At 45.0% G+C, this 22,711-nt stretch overlaps 1 protein-coding gene across 6 annotated transcripts; it reads right to left on the bottom strand.

Annotated features, from left to right (window-relative positions):
- Positions 1-714: 714 nt before the first annotated feature.
- PRXL2A (peroxiredoxin like 2A) lies at positions 715-21,951 on the bottom strand. Of its 6 annotated transcripts, none has more exons than XM_081861297.1 (6): positions 21,836-21,951; positions 7,197-7,376; positions 5,922-6,016; positions 4,541-4,681; positions 1,822-1,986; positions 715-1,123 (listed from the first exon to the last, which is right to left on the bottom strand). In XM_081861297.1, the coding sequence occupies exons 2-6, from the start codon at positions 7,372-7,374 to the stop codon at positions 1,016-1,018; spliced, it is 687 nt and encodes a 228-aa protein (XP_081717423.1). In that variant the 5' UTR covers positions 7,375-7,376; positions 21,836-21,951; the 3' UTR covers positions 715-1,015. The 6 variants fall into 6 exon arrangements, with proteins under 6 accessions (XP_081717423.1, XP_081717420.1, XP_081717422.1 ...); XM_081861294.1 differs by lacking the exon at positions 21,836-21,951 and adding an exon at positions 19,111-19,135; XM_081861296.1 differs by lacking the exon at positions 21,836-21,951 and adding an exon at positions 12,128-12,268.
- Between the last annotated feature and the right edge of the window lie 760 nt (positions 21,952-22,711).

The following is a 22,711-nucleotide window of genomic DNA, read 5'->3' as shown; positions in this document are numbered from 1 at the left end:
CTTCTCTAGAAGAGCCCTGAGACTTCAAAAGCAGTTCTTGCTTCAAGCAGGTTTACAAAGAGATATGCAATTACAAAGCCTACCTTTGCCAGAATGCTCATTTGGGCATTGCAAATGCTTCACCCCTCTATGTTTTATTATAATGAAAACTAAAAATAAGTTACTCTTGTGGAAAACGCCCTTTGCCCAGAGGGCTAATCGAGATGTGAGTCAGGAGATCCATTTTCGGAAGGTGCCGGGGTTTTGCATGTTTTTTTAAATGTTTTTTTCCAAAGCTGTAGTAGCAGCCAGGAATACTGACTGTTTTATTATATGACAAAAGTGTCTCTCACTAAATGTAAATGAACTGTGAAAAATACTAGGTGTACCTTTCCCTCTATCTTTGTTTTGTAACACAGAAAAACTAATAAAAAAAGCACATTAGGAATTTTAATGCCTCCTTCCCAGCTCTTCTATCCCAACACAATTCCCTCCCACAAGGTTGCAATTAATTATTTTTAAACCCTCCAATGAAATCTTTAATTAAAATCATTTTTTTCAAAAAAAGAAACATTCGAGAAAGCCCGATGACAGATCTCAAAGATCACAGGTAGTATGACACTTGGCCCAGCGAGGGAAAAGTTCTACAGGACTGGGAGCTATGATGAAATAAGGGCTGGTTAGCAAGGTGATTTTAAAAAGCTACAAAACAAAAACCAATTGGGACTCCCGTAATTGTTTCAAATGTAGTTTTTATTAGCTTTCCGTCATCATTCCTGCATTCAGATATCCAGATACACCTAACAGTTTTGTTCCAACTGGAAACTGTCTTGGCTAGATCTTTGGATTTCAGACCAAGCCCGTCATTAATCCAGTAAGAGAAACACAGAAGGAATATCTGGAGCCAACAGTAGTACTAAACAGCCGCTATAATGGAACATTGTGTTTGCTCTCTAGGAACAAGTTAGAGAGATAGTTAAGAGTTTGCACCCAGACTTTGCAGCTTTTCGTAAGTAAGAAAGGGCCATCTGTATCTCTAGTTATGCTCTGAAGGTTGTGGTTGGATCTTCTCAACAGCTTGAAGGACAGCATCAAGGCTCACTTTGTCTCCAAATTCCTTCTCACGATGCTCCAGGAGAATGCCCTAAAATAAAAGGGAAAATGTGGATCAGGTGCGCACTTCCTTTGTACAAAACTATATCTGAGGCTCTTAAACTTCTGCAACTCCTCTAAGTTCCCTATTTCTGTGCATGTGAAGTAGCGCTGGATTTGGGCAGCACAGGCACTTCCCCCACACAGGTGCAAAATTGAGAAAATCCCTAATTGAGAAGATCCATTTCTGGAACAGGACCAGGGTGGTGGAGGTGTCCTGCCCCCCTTCCCCAATAAATCCTGGCAACGCCCATGCCTCATTTACCACATCCCTTACTTTGGGATTTCCTTAAAAAAAAATGCAATACTACACCTAATCCCCCGGTTAGGATTTCAGTATTGCATTTTGTTACCTTTGTAAGACTAACTTTTTCGCTCCCTGGCCTTTTGGGAACGGAGTCGGCTACAAGAATCAAGGCCTGGGCTTTCAGCAAGATGAATACCTCTTTGCATCCTTCCCAGATCAGGAAACCAAAATAGTGGGGCCCTCCTCTGTGAAGGATGCTGAATGTTCAATGCAGTTCTGCCTCAATGCAGGAGACCAGACAAGAGAGAGCAGTGGTCTCCAAGACCCTTCTAGAGTTTGAAAACTGCAGAACATGGAAATACAGGATGCATGGAAACAGCTTTGCACCCGCTCATTTACACACACACACACACACACACACACACACACACACACACAGGTACCTGCTTCCCAGGACCAATAACGAAAACTCCTCCCAGGACAAAGCCTTCTCCTTCCAAGTTCCCAGTATAGCCATGCTTCCAAGCGTTGAAGAAATGCCTCCAGACGCTACAGCGAAACATGCCCAAAAAGGTCATCTTTCTTTTCTTAGGCCCATAGAAACGTTTCTGTAGAAAGGGATTAGAAACACTGAGTCAAAACAGAGAGAGTGTGTGTTCTTCCTAGAGAAACACAATGCTTCCTGATACGGAGCAAAACAAAAGGTAAACAAGGTTCAGACTACCACCGTTAGGACTTTGTATACATTCTCATTATGCAGGAGTGCAGGGACAGTAGGCTGCTTGCATGCCATATATATTTAAAGCACATCGCTCCCTACAAAGAATCCTGGGAGCTGTAGTTTAAGGGTGCTGGGGATTGTACCTCTGAGGGGTAAACTACAGTTCCCAGCATTCTTTGGGGGCAAGGTACTTTATATGTATGGTGTGTGCATAGCCACAGAGCGTGGTAAAAAGGTAAAGGACCCCTGACAGTTAAGTCCATTCATGAACAACTCTGGGGTTGCGGCGCTCATCTCGCTTTACTGGCAGAGGGAGCCGACGTTTGTCCGCAGACAGTTTTTCCGGGTCATGTGGCCAGCATGACTAAGCTGCTTCTGGCGAAACCAGAGCAGCGCATGGAAACGCTGTTTACCCTCCTGCTGGAGCGGTACTTATTTATCTACTTGCACTTTGATGTGCTTTCGAACTGCTAGGTTGGCAGGAGCAGGGACCGAGCAATGGGAGCTCACCCTGTCGCAGGGATTCGAACCGCCGACCTTCCAATCGGCAAGCCCTAGGCTCAGTGGTTTACACCACAGTGCCACCCGTGTCCCTACAGAGCGTGGTACTGGGCGCAAAAACTAAGCTTCCTCAGAATCTTGGCTCTCACGCCAAAATAAGCTTCTAGCCTTTATAGCTACAAATATATGCTTGAAATGCTTTAGCTGAGATTCCTGTGGTGCAGAGGGTTGGACTAGATGACCCTTGGGCCCCTTCCAACTCTGTAATTCTTTGAAAGTACTTAGGTGATGGCTGCTGCAACTTCAGGAGCTGGAAGAGCCATAAGGTCTCTAATGGCTGTGGGGAGCAGGACTGGCCCAAGACATTTTGGCACCTGAGGCAAGCCACAAAATGGTGCCTCCCTACCACCATGGGAGAATGGGTGAGCAGATATCTACGTCAGTAACAAGATGGGAATAAAGCTGTACATCAGGGACAAGGGTGAGAGGAGACCAGCAGCGCCTCCTACTGGCCAAGAGGCCATTGTAGAGGCAGCATTGGGGTGAGGCTGTCGAGGAAGCGGCAAATCCATCCTCCAAGGAGCTGCCACTGCAAAAGCAGCAGGCAGTGCATTCCTCGGAGGCAGGATCAGCTCCCTCTGTGGATCCTGCTGCCTGAGGCGATCATCTCACCTTGTCTCATGGGTGGGCCAGCCCTGGGGCGAGGGCTTTGAATGATTTAGAGAAGTTGCTGAAACCAGGTTCTCATGGTTGAGTAGAATTTGGGTTTCCTAGCTGTGGAATTGTAATGTTTTTAGCACCCCCTCCTGAGTAAAGAGTTGCTCCCCCTCTCTACCTTTTCATTCATTTCTTTCTCGCCTGCCTCCCCCCTTCCCCCCTCAATCTGGATCCCGATCCATATGCTGTTTGCAGCGCAGCCTCACCATTAAAAAAAGGATCTGCTTTTATTCTGCCCTGAACATTTTCAAAACAGCTTACTTCCCCCTTGGTTTACCATTAGTAAACATAGTGAAATGTCATCACAGTATCTGTTCTTACTGGTGAACCACACACAACTGATTTGTTACCAACTTTCTTTTTATTTTTGGCACCTGCTAAAAGATGGGGTGCCTAATAAGACACACAGCCCAATTATGTGGGGAATAAATAGATGTCCTAATCTTTCCATTTATCTATGCATACTAATGGGGAAATCATGCAAAGACAGGCCAGTGCTTCAGAGCTAACCTGTTTTCTGCCTATGTATATTTATGATATATAAATAGAAAAGCAAAAGCCAGTTAGCCTCTTAAGTAGCAGCTTTGCTAAGATAATCTTCACGCCACCGACTTCCCTCCAGACCCCCTAGTTGCAAGAGAAGAGGCATAGCCACATCTCTTATCACAGTGGCTCTGCTGGAGGGATCTGTGTGCTCTGAAATTTTAGTAAGTGGGATCATGGACCAACATGGCAGCTTTCATTTCTGAAGGTGGTCAAAAACCTATGAGGGAGTGTATTCTCACTGTGTGTCCCTGCAAAGAAGAAAGCAAGAGAGGCATGCCTTTGTAGTCTCATTGGGGAGCCATCACCCAATCACTTTTAAAAAAAAAGCCCAAATCACAATGCAGTGCAAATGGCATTCCGAATGCAAATTTGCATTACAAAAAGTCTTGTATCACATTTGCAAATGATCACACCTTCAGCCAAGAAGCACAGGAGGGGCTCAATTGTGGAGTTTTCCCACACATATCTTTGAGCCACCTGTGAACCTTTTGCCAATAAAGGACCCGTACAAGCTTTTTGGCCAGTGCAAACTTAACGCCTGCTTCACAAACCAGTTTAAGCAGGAATAGCCTTAAGCCTCGCACCCGAAAACACATTGAGACAGAGTGGCTCAAAACTTCTAACATAACCTATGAGCCAGATGAACAACCCAAGTACAAGTCACCGATTGCATCTACCTTTGCATCCAGAAATATCTCCCCCTTGAAATATGGCTGAAATTGCTCCACCTCGGTCCCAATGTTCTCCTTCACAACAGCATACAGGGGAATGCCCAGCTGGTCAAGCTGGGGCTTCAGAGAGGACAGCTGAGCAGCTTCCTTATGAATGAGAGAAGAGATAAGTTATGTGGTTGCAGCCTACAGGCCATCCCTACGTAGCGACAACCCCTTGCACTGCTCTTAACAAACATGCCCTGAAATGAAGCCTGTGGGAATGTATGTTAAGATGGCATCACATTGATTTTAGAAGTGCTAATGCTCTGTGGCCTATCTAAGGAATAGGCAGAGCCTGCTGCATGGTGGCAATGCAACTGTGGACCTCCTAGCAGAAGGCCACTGGATTCTTTGCTTTCCATCTTTAGACAAGCTAGAACACTTTCAACTGTGCTTAGCTACCGCTTTTCACATTTTAATTCCATCATTTGTTGCAGATTTTAGGACTGTCGCCTTCTTTCAATTTCTTGTGGTTTTGCGATTTAGTTGGCTGGACACAGTCCGGGTATGCAACCTAAAAATATTTAAAATAAGTAACAGTGCAATCCTAACCATGTATTGGTGAATTCAATGGGGCTTCTTCCTAGGGTTAGGATTGCAGGATTAATTAAAATAATATTTTAATTAATGCCTTGTTTTAAATTGTTGTCTCCCTCTCTCTCTCTCTGTGTGTGTGCATATGCTTTATTATTGTAATCATCTTATTATTGTAATAATCTAATTAACATAACTGGGAGGAAAATCAGGCTTTCCTTGTGTAAATCTAAAGCCAAGCAAGACGCAAAGGTCAAAACACATGTTGTAACTTAAGGAAACCTAAGCTCAAAATGAATGGTAAGTTTAGCCGTTGAAGGATCTCTCCACCGCTTCTCCACACTGCCAGGCGTCCAACACAGAACAATAGGAGGAAGGTAGACATAGGAAGAGGACTTGAGTATGAAAGAGAAAACGCAAACAGCGCTGGACCTGTAAGGTTCCTACCGCAGCTCATCTGAATGGAAGATTTGGGAAAGGAGATTGACCCAATTTTTAAAAAATAAAACAAGAAGCAAATATGATAACTCAGTTGGTATAGCATGAGACTCTTAATCTCCGGGTTGTGAGTTCAAGTCCCACTTGGGCAAGAGATTCCTGCATTGCAGGGGGTTGGACTAGATTTCCCTCGTGGTCCCTTCCAGCTCTATGATTCTGTGAAACTCTTTAACATAGTACCAAAAAATTGGCAACCTGGAAAACATACTAGACCCTTATCTCTGTAACCATGCAGCCCACAAGCGTCTTGAAATTGCAAGGTTAAACCCCATCATTTGCTCTTTAGAAAGAAACCACAAGGAAAACATGCTACCTCTCTGCACAAAAATCACCCAGGCCGCCGCACTGCCATGATGACAGCACCATGCTTCCTCCAAAGTTCCTCTGCTTTGAATGCTCTTGGCTCTGCTGAGGGACAAACAATAGCACATGTCATTATGGTCCTTGTTGCCTCTTGTTCACTTTGGCAGCCGTGTAAGATGGACTATCTTCTCAGCTTTTTTCGATATTATTTATGAGGTTTTTGGAGACCACTTGAATTTCAAGTGTTACGCTGAATGATATAATCGAAGCCACCATGCCACGGGCTCACAAACTGTGCGTGGCAAGTACAGCCTCACTGAGTTGGGCTGGGGCCTTTCAGTGAACACATTTTCTTTCAGAAACAGGGGAGCAAGTGGGATCTGTAACCAAGTGTTGCAGAGTGAAGCGCTTCTGTTCAAGATTCCAAATATTCTATCCCCCAGTCTTGACACTCATTTCTGCAAGACAGACAGCATTCTGTGTGCACTGATCGTATTCGGCCCTCCCTGGGTTGTTTCTGCAGTTCCCAGAGGGCTCCCCCCTCAAAAAAAAAAAAAAATGTACCTCTGCAAACAAGCCCATTGATTATGTCCCACTTGTGAACATGTGGTGCCATTTTAACCATATAAGCCAGTGGTTTCGAACCAGTGTGCCGGGGCACCCTGGGGTGCCTTGAATGATGGTCAGGGGTGCTGCAGGCAACACTGCTCTCGGTCCCTCTTTCCTTCCCTCCCTCCTCTGATGCCCTCTTGGGTCTGCCTCCCAACGGCTAGCACAGCTATTTATTGCAGCAGCCCTGGCTATAAGCTCCATAGGGAAATGTTGTCCAGGGACGGCAGCAGCAGCTGCCCAGAGGATTCCCAAGGAGAGGGGAGAGGAGAGGGGGCTGAGGGAACACTTCACAAGGGAGGGTGTTCAAAAATGGGTGAGAGGCTGCCAGCTCTGCAGGCAAGGGGTGACACAACTGGGTTCCTGAGCCTTACAGGGGTGCCACAGAAAGAATGTAGTAGGTTAAGGGAGCCATAGACTCAGAAAGGTTGAAAACCTCTGATATAAGCAGTTCAGTGCCTGCTGGAAACAAAGGGAATTGTGGTAAACTCTATGCCACATATTAGAAGGCTGCAGATCCGAATACACAAAGGCAGAAATGCCGCTCATGGGTCTTTTCCCCATGCCTGGAAATCAAGGTTCTTTCCCGCAACAGGCTTTTCAAAGTATAACCGACTGCTTTTTCAGAACACTGGGTTCTCAGCCCACAGAGGACCCTACCACACATAAGCCTTACCTCCTCCCAGAGTCTTCAAATCTGCCGACCCGAGAAAATCCAAGGAAGCCTTTTCTGCTTTAGTCAGAAACAAATCTGTATTGGCAAGGATTATCCCTGTCACAGCAGCCCCAATGGCTCCGAGGCCAATGGTCCACATCGCCATGGAGAAATAGCCCAGGTCAAGCGTCGAACACATGTCTGAAAAACAAAAAAAGATATCCATTACTCCACTAGCTAACAAGGTTTCAAGACAAAACAATCCTACAGAACCAATTTCACCTAGAGACCCGATGGGATTATTTTGTTTACAAGGTACTGGCTTGATGTTCAAAGAGTTCCCAACTTGGACCATTATGAATTCTCCATGAAACTATCCCTGGGGGATACAGAATTGAGAGACACTGAGAGACACAGAATTGAATGGCACGTCGGTAGAAGAAGGTTGTGGGGGGACGGTCTGGTTTGTCCATCGATTAGCCGAGAACCCCCAAGTGTAAATTGCAAACTGCTTTTTCTACTGAAACAGGGGAGTCAGCAAGCAATCTTGCTTTTCAGTAGGCAGTGGTTGCCACTTTCAAAGAGTAAAATTCTAATCCTTACGGGCTCCAAGGATACTTCAAAGGGTGTGGGCAATGTCCGCTGGAATCTCGGGAGGCAGAAGAAGATATCCACTAATTCACGGCGTGCCTTACATAGCTCATGCTTGCCGCTATCTGTGATAAGCTAGCTTTTGCAACCTGTCATGCTATATAGGCCCTTAATTTGGACTGCCTGGACACCAACTTAAGTGCCCCCCTTTTTAAAAAAACCAAATATAAGGGCATAGATTCACCCCTGCGTTCTGGATTTTTAGATTCCATACCATTTAAGTGGATCTCCTTTAGCTATATAACTCCTTGTGAGGGATGCGCTCTAAAAGGGAGCAGATAAATACATTCCATTTTCCAGGGTTTTTGCAGGGTTTCTCCAAAGAAGAGGGATTCTCAAGGGGCTCAGAGGGAGCAGCTGGGAAAATGGAAGATTCTCAGTTATAGAATCATAGACTTGGAAGGGACCTTGAGGATCATCTAGTCCAACATGCAGCTGCCCCATATGGGAATCGAACCTGCAACCCTGGCATTATAAGCACCACACTCTAACCAACTGAGCTATCCAGTTCCTGGGCAACTTTTTTTTTTTCTTATTTAAAATATTTCTAGGTCACTTTGTTCATGGCACAATGAAAGGCACATTTTGTTATTAAAAAAAACCTACACAAGATCTACAGGCTTTTATTTGTTTTACAAAAAATTATATACCACTTGATTGTAACAAAACCTTTAAAGCAGTTTACAAGACTTTTTTAAAATGATCACTTAAAACAGTTTTTAAAAGTAAATACTGTAGTGGAAACATTTCAAAAACAAGTAAAACCAGAGGTAATCTAAAAAGAGATTAAAATATGTCAACATCTATATATCTGGGATAGGCTTGCCTAAACAAAAATGTTTTATTTGCTTAGTTCACACAAGCGCATTGCATTATGGAAGGGCGAACCATGTGCATAATAAAAAGGCTAGCTGCACACTGATCTTTCCTCAGTCACAGTGATATCATTAGTGCCATGTTGGGAAAACATTTGTGCAATAAATACTGATTCATTGCTCACACATTGCATACAACCAGGAACGTGCCAATCTACGTTCCCTCTAACCTAGAACACAGTTTCAAAGAGACAGAACTGAGTCAGAATCTCCCCCACATCCGACCTTGGAGGCTGCCGAGATCTTATTTGTACAATATTCCAAACAAGCCATCGCAGCATATGGCAAAAGGCATGTTTTGAATCAGGGATTCTACTTGGACTTAGCCACTGTGAACTCCGAATCTGTTAGTTATGCGGGCATATGGCTGGAGATACTACGATTTTGGTTAAAAAATGAAAAGGGGCAAGGTGGTAGGGCTCACTCATAAGTTGGAATGGCAGATGGAAAGGAGAGACCACTGCCATATATTTTTAAGGGGACATTTGATATACGATATAAGCAAATCCATTCCCATCATATAGGACTGCAGCACTCTGGAACAGAACAAGAGCGATGGGATGTGCCAATTCTAGTGTTTTAATTTGTGTGGCATGGACCCAAAGTCCCCCAAGGAAAGAACTGTAAGGAAAGCCAAAAATTAAAAAAATAAAATACCAAGTTGACCGCATTGGTTCCCAGTGCGATCGAACAATATTTATTTTGTTTCATAAAATGTACACACCACTCGATTGTAAAGGGGGGGGGGAGACCCTTGAAGCAGTTTAGGTTTAGAAAGAAGATAAAACAATAAAATTACCACCAAAAAAATTATCACCATTATTTAAAACATTCAGAAGGTTAGAACCGCAATGGAATAGACTAAAGCAAATTAAAACTCATACAATAACACAGTGATTGGGACATTGGTGGACATCAAGGCAGGTCAAGACATGAAACATGGGTCAGCAACTGACAACCTCTGAATCAAAACAGGCCATTTAAGACTTTCCAGTTGGCCCCTTACTAACTGAACCAGAGATGGAGATAGAAGAAAAAGTGGTACTTTGCTGGCAAGCCACCAGTGGGGGGGGGGGGGATGATGGTGGTAGAGAAGAGGTTTGTCCCACGACCCACCATTTCCCTCTGTACCTGCACCTCTGCCCCACCAGGATGGGGGGGACTGAGAGCAGATAATGGGGTTTCTGTGGGATTCAACATATTTAAAGAGCATTGTCTTGGATTATACAAATCACTGTTCAATCCCAGAGTTTTCTCTGAAGACTTTAATCCTAGCAACCAGAACAGATATTCCCGACAGCATTTCAAGTTAACCGGTTGTTTTTTTGTTTTCTTCCCTAAAAAAATAAATAAATCACAGTTATCTATTCATCCCACATCAGTGAGTATCAGCGGTGGCGATGGGGTGAGAGGGTAGGAGACCAATACCCAGATGTCATATATCTGCGTATTTACTACTGTTCTGACAGTAGCATTGATTCTAACTTAACAGCTATTATTAAACACCACCAGCCAATGCTGTGGACAAAGGAGGAGGATTTAAGTGGCTTAACCGCTGTAAAATCTGTAGCTCGGATTGGCGCTTGGAAAACATTTTGCAATGTAGGATTTAAGAGCTTGTGCCTGGAGCCAGTTCCTGGAAACCTGTTAAAAGGATGTTGAGAAGCAGAGCTGAGACAGACCTCAGCCAGGTGGCTATGAAGAAAAACCCCTAGCCAAGGAGTAGATGGCAGTGCCCTCCTGCTGTTGTGGAGTACAACTCCTGCAAATCCCAACCAGCATGACCAATGGTTAGGGACAGTGTTCGAAACTCCCACTGTTCTGGGCACATTTTGTGGCAGGGAATTTCATTAGCACGGGCAGTTTCTGAGCTCTGGGCGAGGTACTGCGCCTAAGATTTCAGATTGAAACTGCAGTGTGGAAGGAAAGGAGGGTCTTTTTCTGCCTCTCCGCTTCTAGCTGCTCTCTGAAGACTGGAGAAAAGACCCTGTTAAGAATATTAGGGGGGCGGGCAGGAAAAAGACCAGACCATGTGAAAAATGAGCATAACATTTTAGCTGCGGTTCGTTCATTTTCAGCTTTGTATTCTTCTTATAAAAAAGGGGGCCTAGACATTCCGTTGTTGCGCCCATAACCTAGGTTTAAGTTGCCATTTAGCTCCTAGCTTTCCTATCTGTTTCTAACACTGGTTAAGGATGATGGGAGTTGTAGTCCAACAACAACTATGTCAGCTGATGCAGAATTTAGTCAGAGCAGTCAGTTGAATAAACCATCTGACCCTGTATAATATGGCAGCCACACAGTAAATCTGTGATTGGGTGGCACACACTGTAAATAAGATAGCATTATTATTATTTAAAAATCTGTCTTTCCCATCATGTTCCCAAATTTTAGTGCAATTGCATTCACATTTGCTTCAAGTGGCGTCTGCTTTTAAACCTGTCCCACTTTTAAGGGCCAAACTAGACAAGATAGCAGAAGTCCTGTAATTGCATCTCCCACTTTAAAACTTTTAAAAAGCAAATGCAACAATGGAAATGCCCTGATTCAGAGTCCGCTTGAAGATGTTGCCTTGGGGTATGGGGATTAAGCCTTCCCACCTCCAATGCCATTTCTCTTATCCAACCCCCGCCCCTCAAGCTTCTGGGGCATAGCATGCAGGTAGTCATAGAACTTCAAACATGAATATAGGGTTAGGGACATTCCGATCTACATCAACATAAAGCAGCTTTTGTGATCGCCCTATTCCCTTGATTTTAATCCATTTTAGCTGCTTCACAATTGTATTTTTACAATGTTGTAACCCATCTCAGGGTGAAAGATGGATAAGAAATCACAGAATTGTAGATTTGGAAGGCTCATCTACTCTTAACCCCCCTGCAATGTAGGGATCTTTTTGCCCGGCGTGGGGCTCGAACCCACAACCCTCAGGTTAAAAGTCTCACGCTCTCCCAACAGAGTTTGTTTCTTTGTAAAAACTTCTCGCGAATAAGGCATGAGCGAAGTAAACAAAAGACCACGAGCAGCTCAAACAACCACACAAACCATAAACCTATAATCCAAGTGCCCTCAGGGACGCTGCTGAACTACAACTCCCAGCACCACTGGCCCCTGCAATATATACCATCATATTGTGTTTTTTTATCATGTCGGTGCCATTTGGGCTCCTCATACCACAGATACACAATTTTTCATCCTGCGTGGCCACCACATTCATTACAGCATGACTGAAACCAATGCCCTACTAAGCCTGGAACAAAACACACACACACAACGGGTGGATGTGAGAGGTTTGAAACACAACAGAACCATCTACTCCTCCTTCCAGAGATTGCATAAAGCATGAAGCAATGCAGATCTGAATGCAGATATTATATCTGTTTGGACTCTGAAAATATGCAAGGGTTAAGAAATGGACGCACTTACCAGTGCCCGCAACAGTTAGTAAGCCGGCAGGTATGCACAGACTTGACACCCGGGCGAAAGCCAAGAGCCATCTAGGCTAGCAGAAGGGCAGATACGATGTGAAAAGGCTCCTACGGGCAAGATGCTTTTGACTCACCCTCCTCAGTAGTGTGGGCAGGACCAGGCGCGCTGCCAGCATGAGAAACCTTGGCGTCAGCCTGAGCACATCACTTCAGAAGCCGTTACACAAGACAGATCATGTCGAAATCTAGGGCTGGCTCATGACAAAGTATTGTGCCAGGGATACGATTCCTTGCAAGCTGTTTGGAAGAAGTGGTCCCGGTCGTGTGATCCTGGTGTGGCAAAGAAAAATGCCACACAAATTACAATAAGCCCACAGAAATTACTTGGCAGTGGAAACCGCTACTAGCCTGGCCTGACCGCGTGCAGTTCTTTTAGACGTTTGTGGCTTGAAAGGAGAATTAAGGCGGCGCTTTTGCCTCATTGCCCAGAGCTGATTCTGAGGCAACCTAAGAACAAACCCTATTTACTGATTTGTAGGTTTTGTTCAACAAATTGGGGTGAGTGAGCTCAAGCCAGCTAAAGGTGCAGGCTCATCCCAAGCCTTGTGAAAAATTTAAGTACAAAATCTAACACAGTCATACTAATAAAAGCAATGAAATGGATCCAAGAGAGGGCTTATCCATGCCTCTGTTTGGCCCGCCACTTTCCCCCAAGAAAACCCAATCTTTAGCTCTGAATTGGAACAAACAGCAATTGGATTTTCCAGAGGGGAAGCGGTGGGGCAAAACTGCTTGAACCCGTGCTTAGAAAGCATAGGACATGCGGAAAACCACTCAGATTTCTAGGCCCAGGGTAAGCAGAAGTGTAGATGAGACCAGAGTATTGAGATCATAGAATTGTAGAGTTGGAAGGGACCACAAGAATAATTTAGTCCAACCCCCTGTAACGCAGGGATCTTTTACCCAATATGGGGCTCGAACCCATGAAACTGAGATTAAGAATCTCATGCTCTACCAACTGAGACAACTCCCAGGAACCAGTCAGCCAACAGATCCTTAAATGTCAGTTGAATTACCTAAAAATTAGTATACGAACACTTTGAGAGGGAAGAGAAATGGATTTCCCTCGGAAAGGTACCTCAGTCATTACAGCCGGTGCCAAAAAGTCCCCTTTCTCCTCTCCCACACCAGTTACCAGTGTATTGTACAAACAGTTCACAGATACGTCATAAGAGAACTTGTGCCTGTTGCAGGAGATGCTGGCAGAAGTTGGCAACTCTTATTGCTGAATTTCAGCAAGGTACTGCTTATTTTGCTCATCGTAATGCCCATCTGTCAAGGTGCTTCCCAGCCGAAGGAATGCATACAGCAGATACCGTAGTTAAGTATTTATTGTCAAAAAATAACACTCATGGTTTGCTTCTACAGCTCTGGGTAGCTGCACGCAGCAATCTAGCGGCTAGGCAGCTATTCCCAGCTCTGCGCTTTATGGAGCAGTTGCAGCAACAAGGGACCACTCCCCCTCCACCAGTTGAGGCACCTTCCCCCGGTAGCCAGAGACTATGCCTGTGTGGAAACTGCCTCTGCCCCTCTCTTTTCAATCCCTTCTTGGTTCTGGAGACAGTTTTGCAGGAGAGGTTTGGTAAGCACCTGACCCTTCACTTGCCTGACCTGCCTCTTAGAGTGGCTGGGGAAACCCAGGCAGATGGGCAGGGTACAAATAATAAATTATTATTATTATTAGTCCCCGTCTTCCAACCCACCCTCCAGCTCTGCATCTGCCCCTGCTGCTGCTGCTGCTTCTTTTTAAAAATAACAAACTTTATTCAAAACATTGAAGTAATACATTAAAAGGCATTAAAAGAGGGAGCTTGTAAAATATGTACAGGATAGCAAGGAAGGAGTTGGGATGCTAATCTGGAAAAGGAATTCTTTGATGTCTATTTTTGGTATTTTTCAAGCAACATTTGCAAACATCTTACACCATAGGACGGAGTAAGACTCCCGAGCAGCTTGTTTTGTTGCATAGACTTTAATGCTACAGGTTCTCATCCTAAATCTTTGCCCTGAAACCAATTCTCCTTGGCAGTCTGGCTCTTTTGGTCCCAAACCTGACTCAAAGAGAAAAACTGAGTGTCTGAAGCACTTCCATCAACATTCTGCATTTGTCCAGGATTTGTAGCTGAATAATTCCCCGTTGCAGACCAGGGAGCATAAGTGCTTGATTCCATGAAGAAGTTCCCAGCTGATGGTGGAGGCTGCCTCACCATCTCCGCACCGTAATATGGAACTGGGCAGTTGCTCGCCTGGGAAGTCTCATAAAGCCCTGTTCCACAAAAAGCAGCTTGCTGGTAATAAGCAGGGTTCAATTCCAGGGAGCTCTGCTGTTGCAGGGCAGAGAGATCCTCTCCTGGTTGCGTGTTGTTGAGAAGTGGATCTTCCCCTGCTTCTGATTTTTGCCTCTTGGCTGATGGAGGTCCCCACCACTGCCCCCTCTCCCAAGTCAGACTCCAGCCAACCTTTCCCCTCGGTGCACACACATCAGAGACCTGTCAGTCTCTGGCACAATTGTAGTGGGGGGTAAAGATCTATGCCATGGCACTCAGTGCATATCCGAAGAGGACTATAAAGCCTCATGAAGCTACTTGCTTCCCTCTGTTTTCAAATACTTCACACAACTCCCACCATCACGGACCCATTGGCCATACGGGCTGGACCTGATAGGAGCAACAGTACAGTCCACACTTTTCCCGTCCCTACCTGCTCATCGGGTATTCTGCCAAAACAGTATTTCTGAAATACTGAGATCAACCTTGTGCCACGACACCCACTGAAGAGATACCAGGTCAGTATCGCCACCTTGGAAATGTTTACGCTGGCTGACAAAAGCATTTTGTCCATATCTGATCAATCACTATCTCAAATCAGCTTGCTTACTGAGCACACTTCCTTCTACCTTCTCTCCTGTGAGCTGAGAGTTCTGAAATATATTGTGGTATAGCCCTCTTAAGAGCCACACTCGAAGGGAGAGTCTCTCCCCTCCTACCCTGGTGCCCATTTAAAAAAACAAAAACAACGCAGACTTGGAAGATTAACCAGAAGAAGAGCAGAGGTGGGCTGCTTACCCTTCCCTCCCACCTTTCGTAAGCTGCGTTTCTCCCTGTGTGGGGAAATGCAGGCTATCCAAATCTTTTCCTTCAAGGGAAACAGCTATGGGGAGTGATTTTTAGCAGAAAGCTGCCTACCTTATAGCATCAGACCGCTGACCTATCTTATTAAGTATTGTTATGAATCTGCAAGTGCAAGACACTCTGGATTCAAGTAGTGTTAGAATTTAACTAAGGTTGGGATGCAAGATCCCATGTGTATTAAAGAATCCTCTGTAATCAGCAATGTGTGAGGTGTTAATGAACTTAGGTATCCTAAATTGTATCTCAGACACTCCCTTTAATCCTAGGCAGGCAGGTGTAAAAGCTATTTCCTCAGAGGTAATAATAACCTGGGTGTGGATCGGAGCATCAAAGAACAATGTGTAAAAATGCAGATAAGTGGGGCTCCTCTTTCTGTGTTACAAAAGACCAAGGCTTAGATTAGCATGGGTAGAAAAAGAGGGGTTTTACCATTTCTGGGGAAAGGCAAGCTGCAAAACAAGGATGATGCTACCTTTGGAAAACCTGGTGCCACTACTACTACTACTACTACTATTACCAACAACAACAACAACAACAACAACAATAGTATTTATACTCTTCCCCATCTACACACACACACACACACACACACACACACTGTGGTACCTTGGTTCTCGAACGTAGTCCGTTCCAGAAGTCCGTTCGACTTCCGAAACGTTCAAAACCCAAGGCACAGCTTTCCAATTGGTGCAGACGCCCCGGAAACAATGGACGACAGCCGCATCAGACGCTCGGCTTCCAAAAAACGTTCAAAAACCAGAACACTTACTTCCTGATTTTTGGTGTTTGGGAGCTGAAATGTTCAAGTACCAAAGCATTTGAGAACCAAGATTCCTCCCTCTCTCTCTCTCTCTCTCTCTGTGTGTGTGTGCATACACACACATATATATAAGCATCACTTCCCAAGTTTATAAATATATATATATAAAACACACAGCTTGAGATACACAAAAACAACCTAAGCTACACAAACACACACACACAATATATCATAAAGATGCCCCGGTCTCCACTGTGTCCAGTTCCCAAAAGGAAAGACAGACCCTGGGTGAGTGCATGAGTCTAGCACAGTACTTGGTGGAGACTGGGGTGGCATAGTATTACCTACTATGTTGACCAGCAGTAGTTCTCTAGGATTTCAGGCAGAAATCGAACCTGGGACCTTCTGCACTCAAAGCAGATGTTCTACGACCGAGCAACAACCCTTCCCTTTAAGAAAAGAGAGAGAAAAAGTATAGCGGGGGGCGGATGTTAAGTCATCACTCCCAGCTGGGAAAAACTAGCCTTTTCCTTAAGCTATTTCCCCACGAAATGGTCAGATCCAGCAAATGCTGCCCCACACAACATATCTGAATGTGTAGTCCAGCTCTCCACTGTGGGATGTGGAAAGTGATCGTGACAGGTTTTGCTGAGATAAAGAACAGAGGCAAAAACAGAACGCTCTCGCCTCAGCTGCAACTTGCTTTCCTCGCTCGAAGTTCCTGCAGGGTCTGTGTCTCCAGAAAATGTGAACGGCAAGAAGAAGCCAAGAAGAAGCCGTAGCAAGTTTAACCTGTCTAAGCAAGGTCCTTAAATTTCAAGGATGAACACAGCATTTAAAGCAACTGCTTTAGCTGTGGTATAGGGGCGGGAATTTTATCGGGCACATCTTTTTAACACTGTCGCACAACACAAACTTTCCTGCTGAAGTTCTCCGTTCTAAACAATAACCAGAACCCTGTTGCCTCTGGCAGTGTTTATGTCAGCACGTGGGGAATATGTGCACAGGCACAGAAGAATATAGGCAAACCTGCCCCGTAATTCTGAAATCTATACGGTGGTTACATGGTGAAGGAATTCAGGAAATGTCCAATGGCCCATCTTAGTCCGGTATCCTGTTCTTGCAGTAGCCAACCAGATACCTGTGGGAATTTCCAATGCCCACATTTTCTAGGTGTCCAATGCTGATCTAGAGTTGATTAATGGTAGTTTCAACTGAGCTGAGAGCCAGGGATATTGAAGTAATTATGCAATCCCTTTATAGTGCATGACAATGTGGTCACCACTCATTTGCATGCATTAAATACCTAGGTTTCTGTTTCTGTACTCAACTCAGATAGGATCTGTTTGCTTAATAAAAACAACTGTGTCCCAGTTTTAGGGATGTTTGGACTGCCATCACAAGTGAGGAGGGCCTATCTTAAAAGCCCTATCGGACGCGGGTGGTGCTGTGGTCTAAACCACTGAGCCTAGGGCTTGCTGATCGGAAGGTCGACAGTTCAAATCCCCGTGATGGGGTCAGCTGCTCGGTCCCAGGAGTAAACCCTACATCAGGCATGTCCAAAGTCCATTTTGAGGGCCTAATCTGGCATGCCAGTCGGTTTAATCCGGCCCCTTCCTAAAAGAAGCTCAACAACTTCAATCCAAAAAAAGGTCAACCAACAACTTTGGCCGGCCCTTTGGTTGGCCCCCACGGCCCTTCGCTTCATCAAATCTGGCCCTCTTTGAGAAACGTTTGGACACCCCTGCCCTACATAAATCTGGAGTGGAGTCCCTAAGACAATTGGATAGCACTTTGTACGCCTCCTTCTGGCAACTCCTGCAGCCAAGCTGGTGCCAAACGTATTGCTCTGCTTTCCTTTGGACCACATCTGTGAGGCCAAGAGTGGGGTCTTGTCATCTGGGCAGCCTAGGAACTCCATACACGCTGCCTAGGCTTGCGTCCAGGGAGGTCAGTTCCATGTTCCTAATGCAGCGGTTTGACTTCACCCCCGGAGGTGCACTCTATTGACTCTTCAGACAAGACAGATGCCAACAAGGGAAGAGGGGTGGGTGTTCCCAGACCATTCACTGCACCCAGCAGATGTGGATTACTCAGTAAGAGAGAATGCAGATGTAAGCTCTTTCACTCCTTTTGCCTTTGATCAGCCTTGCCCAGAACAATTAAGCGGCTCTTTTAATCATTAATATCTCATTTCTCTTGGATGAGTCAGTCCCGATCGCTATACATTCAAAGGCCACTCCATTCAGCTCAGAGTCTGTTGCCCCCACACTCCCCGCAGCAACGTCTATGAACTGCGAAGCCAGGAGCAGATCTGGCAAACCCCTGACGATCAAAGGGCAAATCCAAAGGCACTTTTGTGCACACTCACCATTTGGCAGCAAAACAATCCACTTCGGGAGCCCCACCAATGCAGTGGCATTTAAATGTTATATTTATAGCTTATAAAGTGAAGCCCTGCCTGGTTTGCAAATCAACCTGGAGCTATAAGGAGGGGCAGAGCATACAGAAGGCCTCAGGTTTCTAATTAGAGGAACCAAGGCAGCTGGATGGGAAAGACTTTTACCTGGGGTCTTGAAGAGCAGATGCCAGGCAGCATCACTGAATACAGTGGACGCTCAGGTTGTGAATGTGATCCGTGTGGGAGGTACATTCGCAACCCGCAGCACCACGTCTGCGCACGTGCGGGTTGCGATTCAGCGCTTCTGCACAAAGCACGATTTAGCGCTTCTGCGCAAGCACTGAAACCCAGAAGTAACCCGTTCCGGTACTTCCGGGTTCAGCGCAGTGCGCAACCCAAGAACGCACAACCTGAAGCGTCTGTATGACTGTATATAAATCTGTAATGTGATTCAGTATAAGGCCGGGGGGGGGGGGATATTTGAACTGGCCTGTGGCCTGGATGCTTATCTCCTCTGCCTCACAAACCATGGGCCATGTTTAACAGGTGGGCAGGGTCATGGGAGAGACCTCTAGTGCATAATAATAATAATAATAATAATAATAATAATAATAATAATAATAATATACCATCCTTCATCCAAAGATCACGGGGCGGTTTACAGCATAACACTACCAAATGAACTACAAAATACCTATCATAATAAGAACAAAAACCAATAACCCCCTCCCACAAACCTCACTAGTGAAGTACTGTGGACCTCATTTTTCAAAAACCAAGCCATGGACCCCCTACTTTTGAAATTTTGCCATGTTAAATCAAGATGGCAGACTGAAACTTTCAAAACTGCAGTTGTGGGATGTTCCCCCCACTCATTTGACTTCCTGAGCAAAGCCCAGCACTTACTGCAGGCATTAATAATAATAATAATAATAATAATAATAATAATATATTATTCGTACGCCACCCATCTGGCTGGGTTTCCCCAGCCATTCTGGGCGGCTTCCAACAAAGATTAAATATACATTAAAATGTTGCACATTAAAAACTTCCCTAAACATATATATATGCCCCCAATCCTGTGGATTTTGTTCTGAGGAAAAATATTACACAAATAGCAAACCAGTTTCCAGAAGCTTTCAGCTATGTTGGCAGGTCTTAATCCCAGGTAAATGGATGGAGCCCAAAGATGCTGTTCTTGATGTACAAGATACGAAGTTAATACTCACTTTAAAGTGAGGATTATTTCAAAACAAAGCACAAGTGTTTGATTAATGTAAAGGGTTATTTCTAAATACGCCATCTGTTACGCAATGGGTTTGCACGGCCTCCCCACAGGATTCAGGTCACAAAAGATTTACTCGATTCCCAGCTCTGTTCTCCTTACGTTCAAAGCAAAATACATACCAACTCAAGTGAACGTGTGTTTAGGGAGGCAAGAGTAAATCAACACAGCTATCTAATCATTTCAGCTGCAATATCTGCCTTTTAAATAGGGCTGCCAACCTTTCGATCCACCACTGTAACAGTTTTAATACTGCCTTAATGTGCAGGCATCAGTGTGCTAATGTTTATCTTTGAAGTGGGGGGAAGACACCTGACAATTTATGCACATCAAACTGCTTTGAAAGACAGGAGGGTAAGCCAGGCTAGGTATTTTCTGGTCAGCTGGCAACCTTCTTAAAATAGGCTGCTTCTTTATTGAACCTCACAAATCAAAGGTTGAAATGGTGCCTGAAATCCAAGCCAGAAGTCCGATAAAATGGAATATTTGGATAAACTCTACTTAACTCCTCATAAGGAACATATTTCTTTACATTCATTGAGGAATATTCAAACGACAAATAAAACTGCAAAAGAAACAAACAAACAAAACAACCCTAAACTATTTATACATTCTAGGCTATCCAGTGCAGAAATTACCTATAACAGTATACAGAGTCTCCTCAGACTTTACAGACAGTAATAATCTTTCAGAATATGTTTTTTTTAAAAAAAAATCTGAAAGCCATGACCTTCATTTTCTCAAGAGTTAATACCACTGCAAGAAAGCAAGATTTCATCTGAACATTTGGAGAAGCTTCTTTAGGTTCAGAAGTGGAACAGAGTTCATCAGGGTGCTTTGCTGGAGATCTTTAAGTGATGCCTGGATGGTCATGTTTTAGGGGAAGCTTTTAGTTGCAAGATTCCCAGACTGGCAAGGATCAGAAGGTCTATCTGCCCCCTTCCAGCTCTATAAAGTCTGTTGATTCTAGTACAACTTCCTAGAGCCAATATGGTAAATACTTTCCCTCTTACTTTGCAGTTAAGAATATAGAATCGCAAAGTTGGAAGGCACCCAATGGTCATCTAGTCCAACCCCCTGCAATGCAGGAATTTCAACATACAGTCCCCCATCCAATTTAAAACCATACTGGACCCTGCTTAGCTTTGCAAATATTCTAGCAGCTTTACTGCTGCACCATGAGCAAAGTGTCGTTTTCCAGGACCCTACCTTTTTATTTTTATGGTTGTAAATTGCTTTTAATATAATGCTTTACTGCTGTAACCCACCCTGGGTTAAGGATGAAGATTCATCAATCATTCAATAATAATTTCAGCAGAACTTTCCAAATTGGGGCACTTAACTTGGGGAGGGGGCAACAAGATTATATCTAACTAGATTAACATAGAATTACACTGCAACGAGATGGGGGGGTGGAGGCAATTATAAATGCTTTTAAAAAAGAAAAGAAAAAGTTGTGCCTTTAAAAGAGGCGATCCTTTCTTGATAAATTTCCTGCATCCTCTCCTCTACTCTCAGCGCTCCCAGCGGCCTCATTCAGGCAGATGCGAGTAAACCCTCCACCTACAAGCCACTCGGCTTCCAGGCAGCCCTGGCTAGGCTTTTCCAAGGGACACCGCAGAGTGGATCCCGCCTGCCCCCCCCCCCGACATGGAATATTATTTCTTCTCTGGCTGCGCTTTTTCTAGCGACAACCAAGCGTAGATTTCCCCCTTTCTTTTGGCTGCAGGGAATATTGTTCTTATTCCCGCCCTGCCTGCGTTTTTTTCCAAGGGTCAACCGAGAGTGGATTTCCCTCTTTTTATTTTTTTTGGCTGCTGGAAATATTGTTATTATGCCCTGCCTGCCTAGTTTTTTTTTTCAAGGGTCAGGCGAGAGTGGATTTCCCCCTTTTCCTTTCTTTTTTGGCTGCTGGGAATATTGTTATTATTCCCTGCCTGCCTGCGTTTTTTTTTTTTTTTTCCCAAGGGACAACCGAGCGTGGATTTCCCTTGATCTGCAGCAGGGAATATTGCTGTTTTATTCCCTCCCACGGCCGGGCTAGCGCAGGGACCGAGGGATACTCACACCACAGCAGCTCCTGCAGAGAGATGCTCCTGCGGGCTCCGCGCCTCCCCTACTGCAACTGCTGCCGCTGATCAGGCGCCTCCCCCGCTACCTGCAAGCGACGCCAAGGTCTTTGCTTTGTTGCAACCTTCGAGCCTGGGAGCGAGGGGGGGGGGGGCGCCTCAACGCGCTCCCAGGCTGACTAATCAATCCCCCGCACGCTGATTGATGGCAGGGGATAGAGGCGAGCTGGCTGCAGGCTTCCCCGCTCTGCTTATGCTGCGGGCAGCATTGCCTAAGGCGAGAGCATGCCATTATCAGCTGCTGCTGGCCGGGCCATGGGCGCCTGTGAGGTTGCGGACTCTCCTTCCTAGGAGGGTTTAAAGCAGTGGTTGGATCACAATATGTCATGAATGCTTTAGCTGAGATTCTGTGTCCAGGGCTGCTGTCTACCAGCTCCATCTGGTACGCAGGCTGATGTCGCCCATCATTCAGTTTGTACAAACACACAAACACACTCACACACTACATACGCTACGCTTCTGTTATAAATACATAGAAAATCAACCATACATCGGATCTGCACCGTTCCACTTTTATTTTACTCCATGAAGGAAGGACTACGAAATGGGGAAGGTTTGATACAGGGCAGCCATAATCCCTTGAGCATACCAGCACATACACAGGAGGCCCTGCCCAGTTGCTATGCTAACCCTGATGGTCCTAAACAGAAGACCATCAAGGTCACAAAGAACTTGCATATAGGAGTGGATTCAAGACGGACTGGAACAAAGGACAATGATCAGCTCTTCCCTTTGGGGGCAGGAAACGGCAAACTCCCCTTTGTCACCTGGAAAGTACTCATGGGGAGGGGGGAAAGGAGGAACCAGCCAGGTGAC

Source organism: Podarcis erhardii, assembly GCF_964252035.2.
Source record: "Podarcis erhardii genome assembly, chromosome: 5".
NCBI lineage: Eukaryota > Metazoa > Chordata > Lepidosauria > Squamata > Lacertidae > Podarcis > Podarcis erhardii.
The sequence above is the reverse complement of the archived record's forward strand: the minus strand, read 5'-3'. Positions and strand labels throughout refer to the sequence as shown.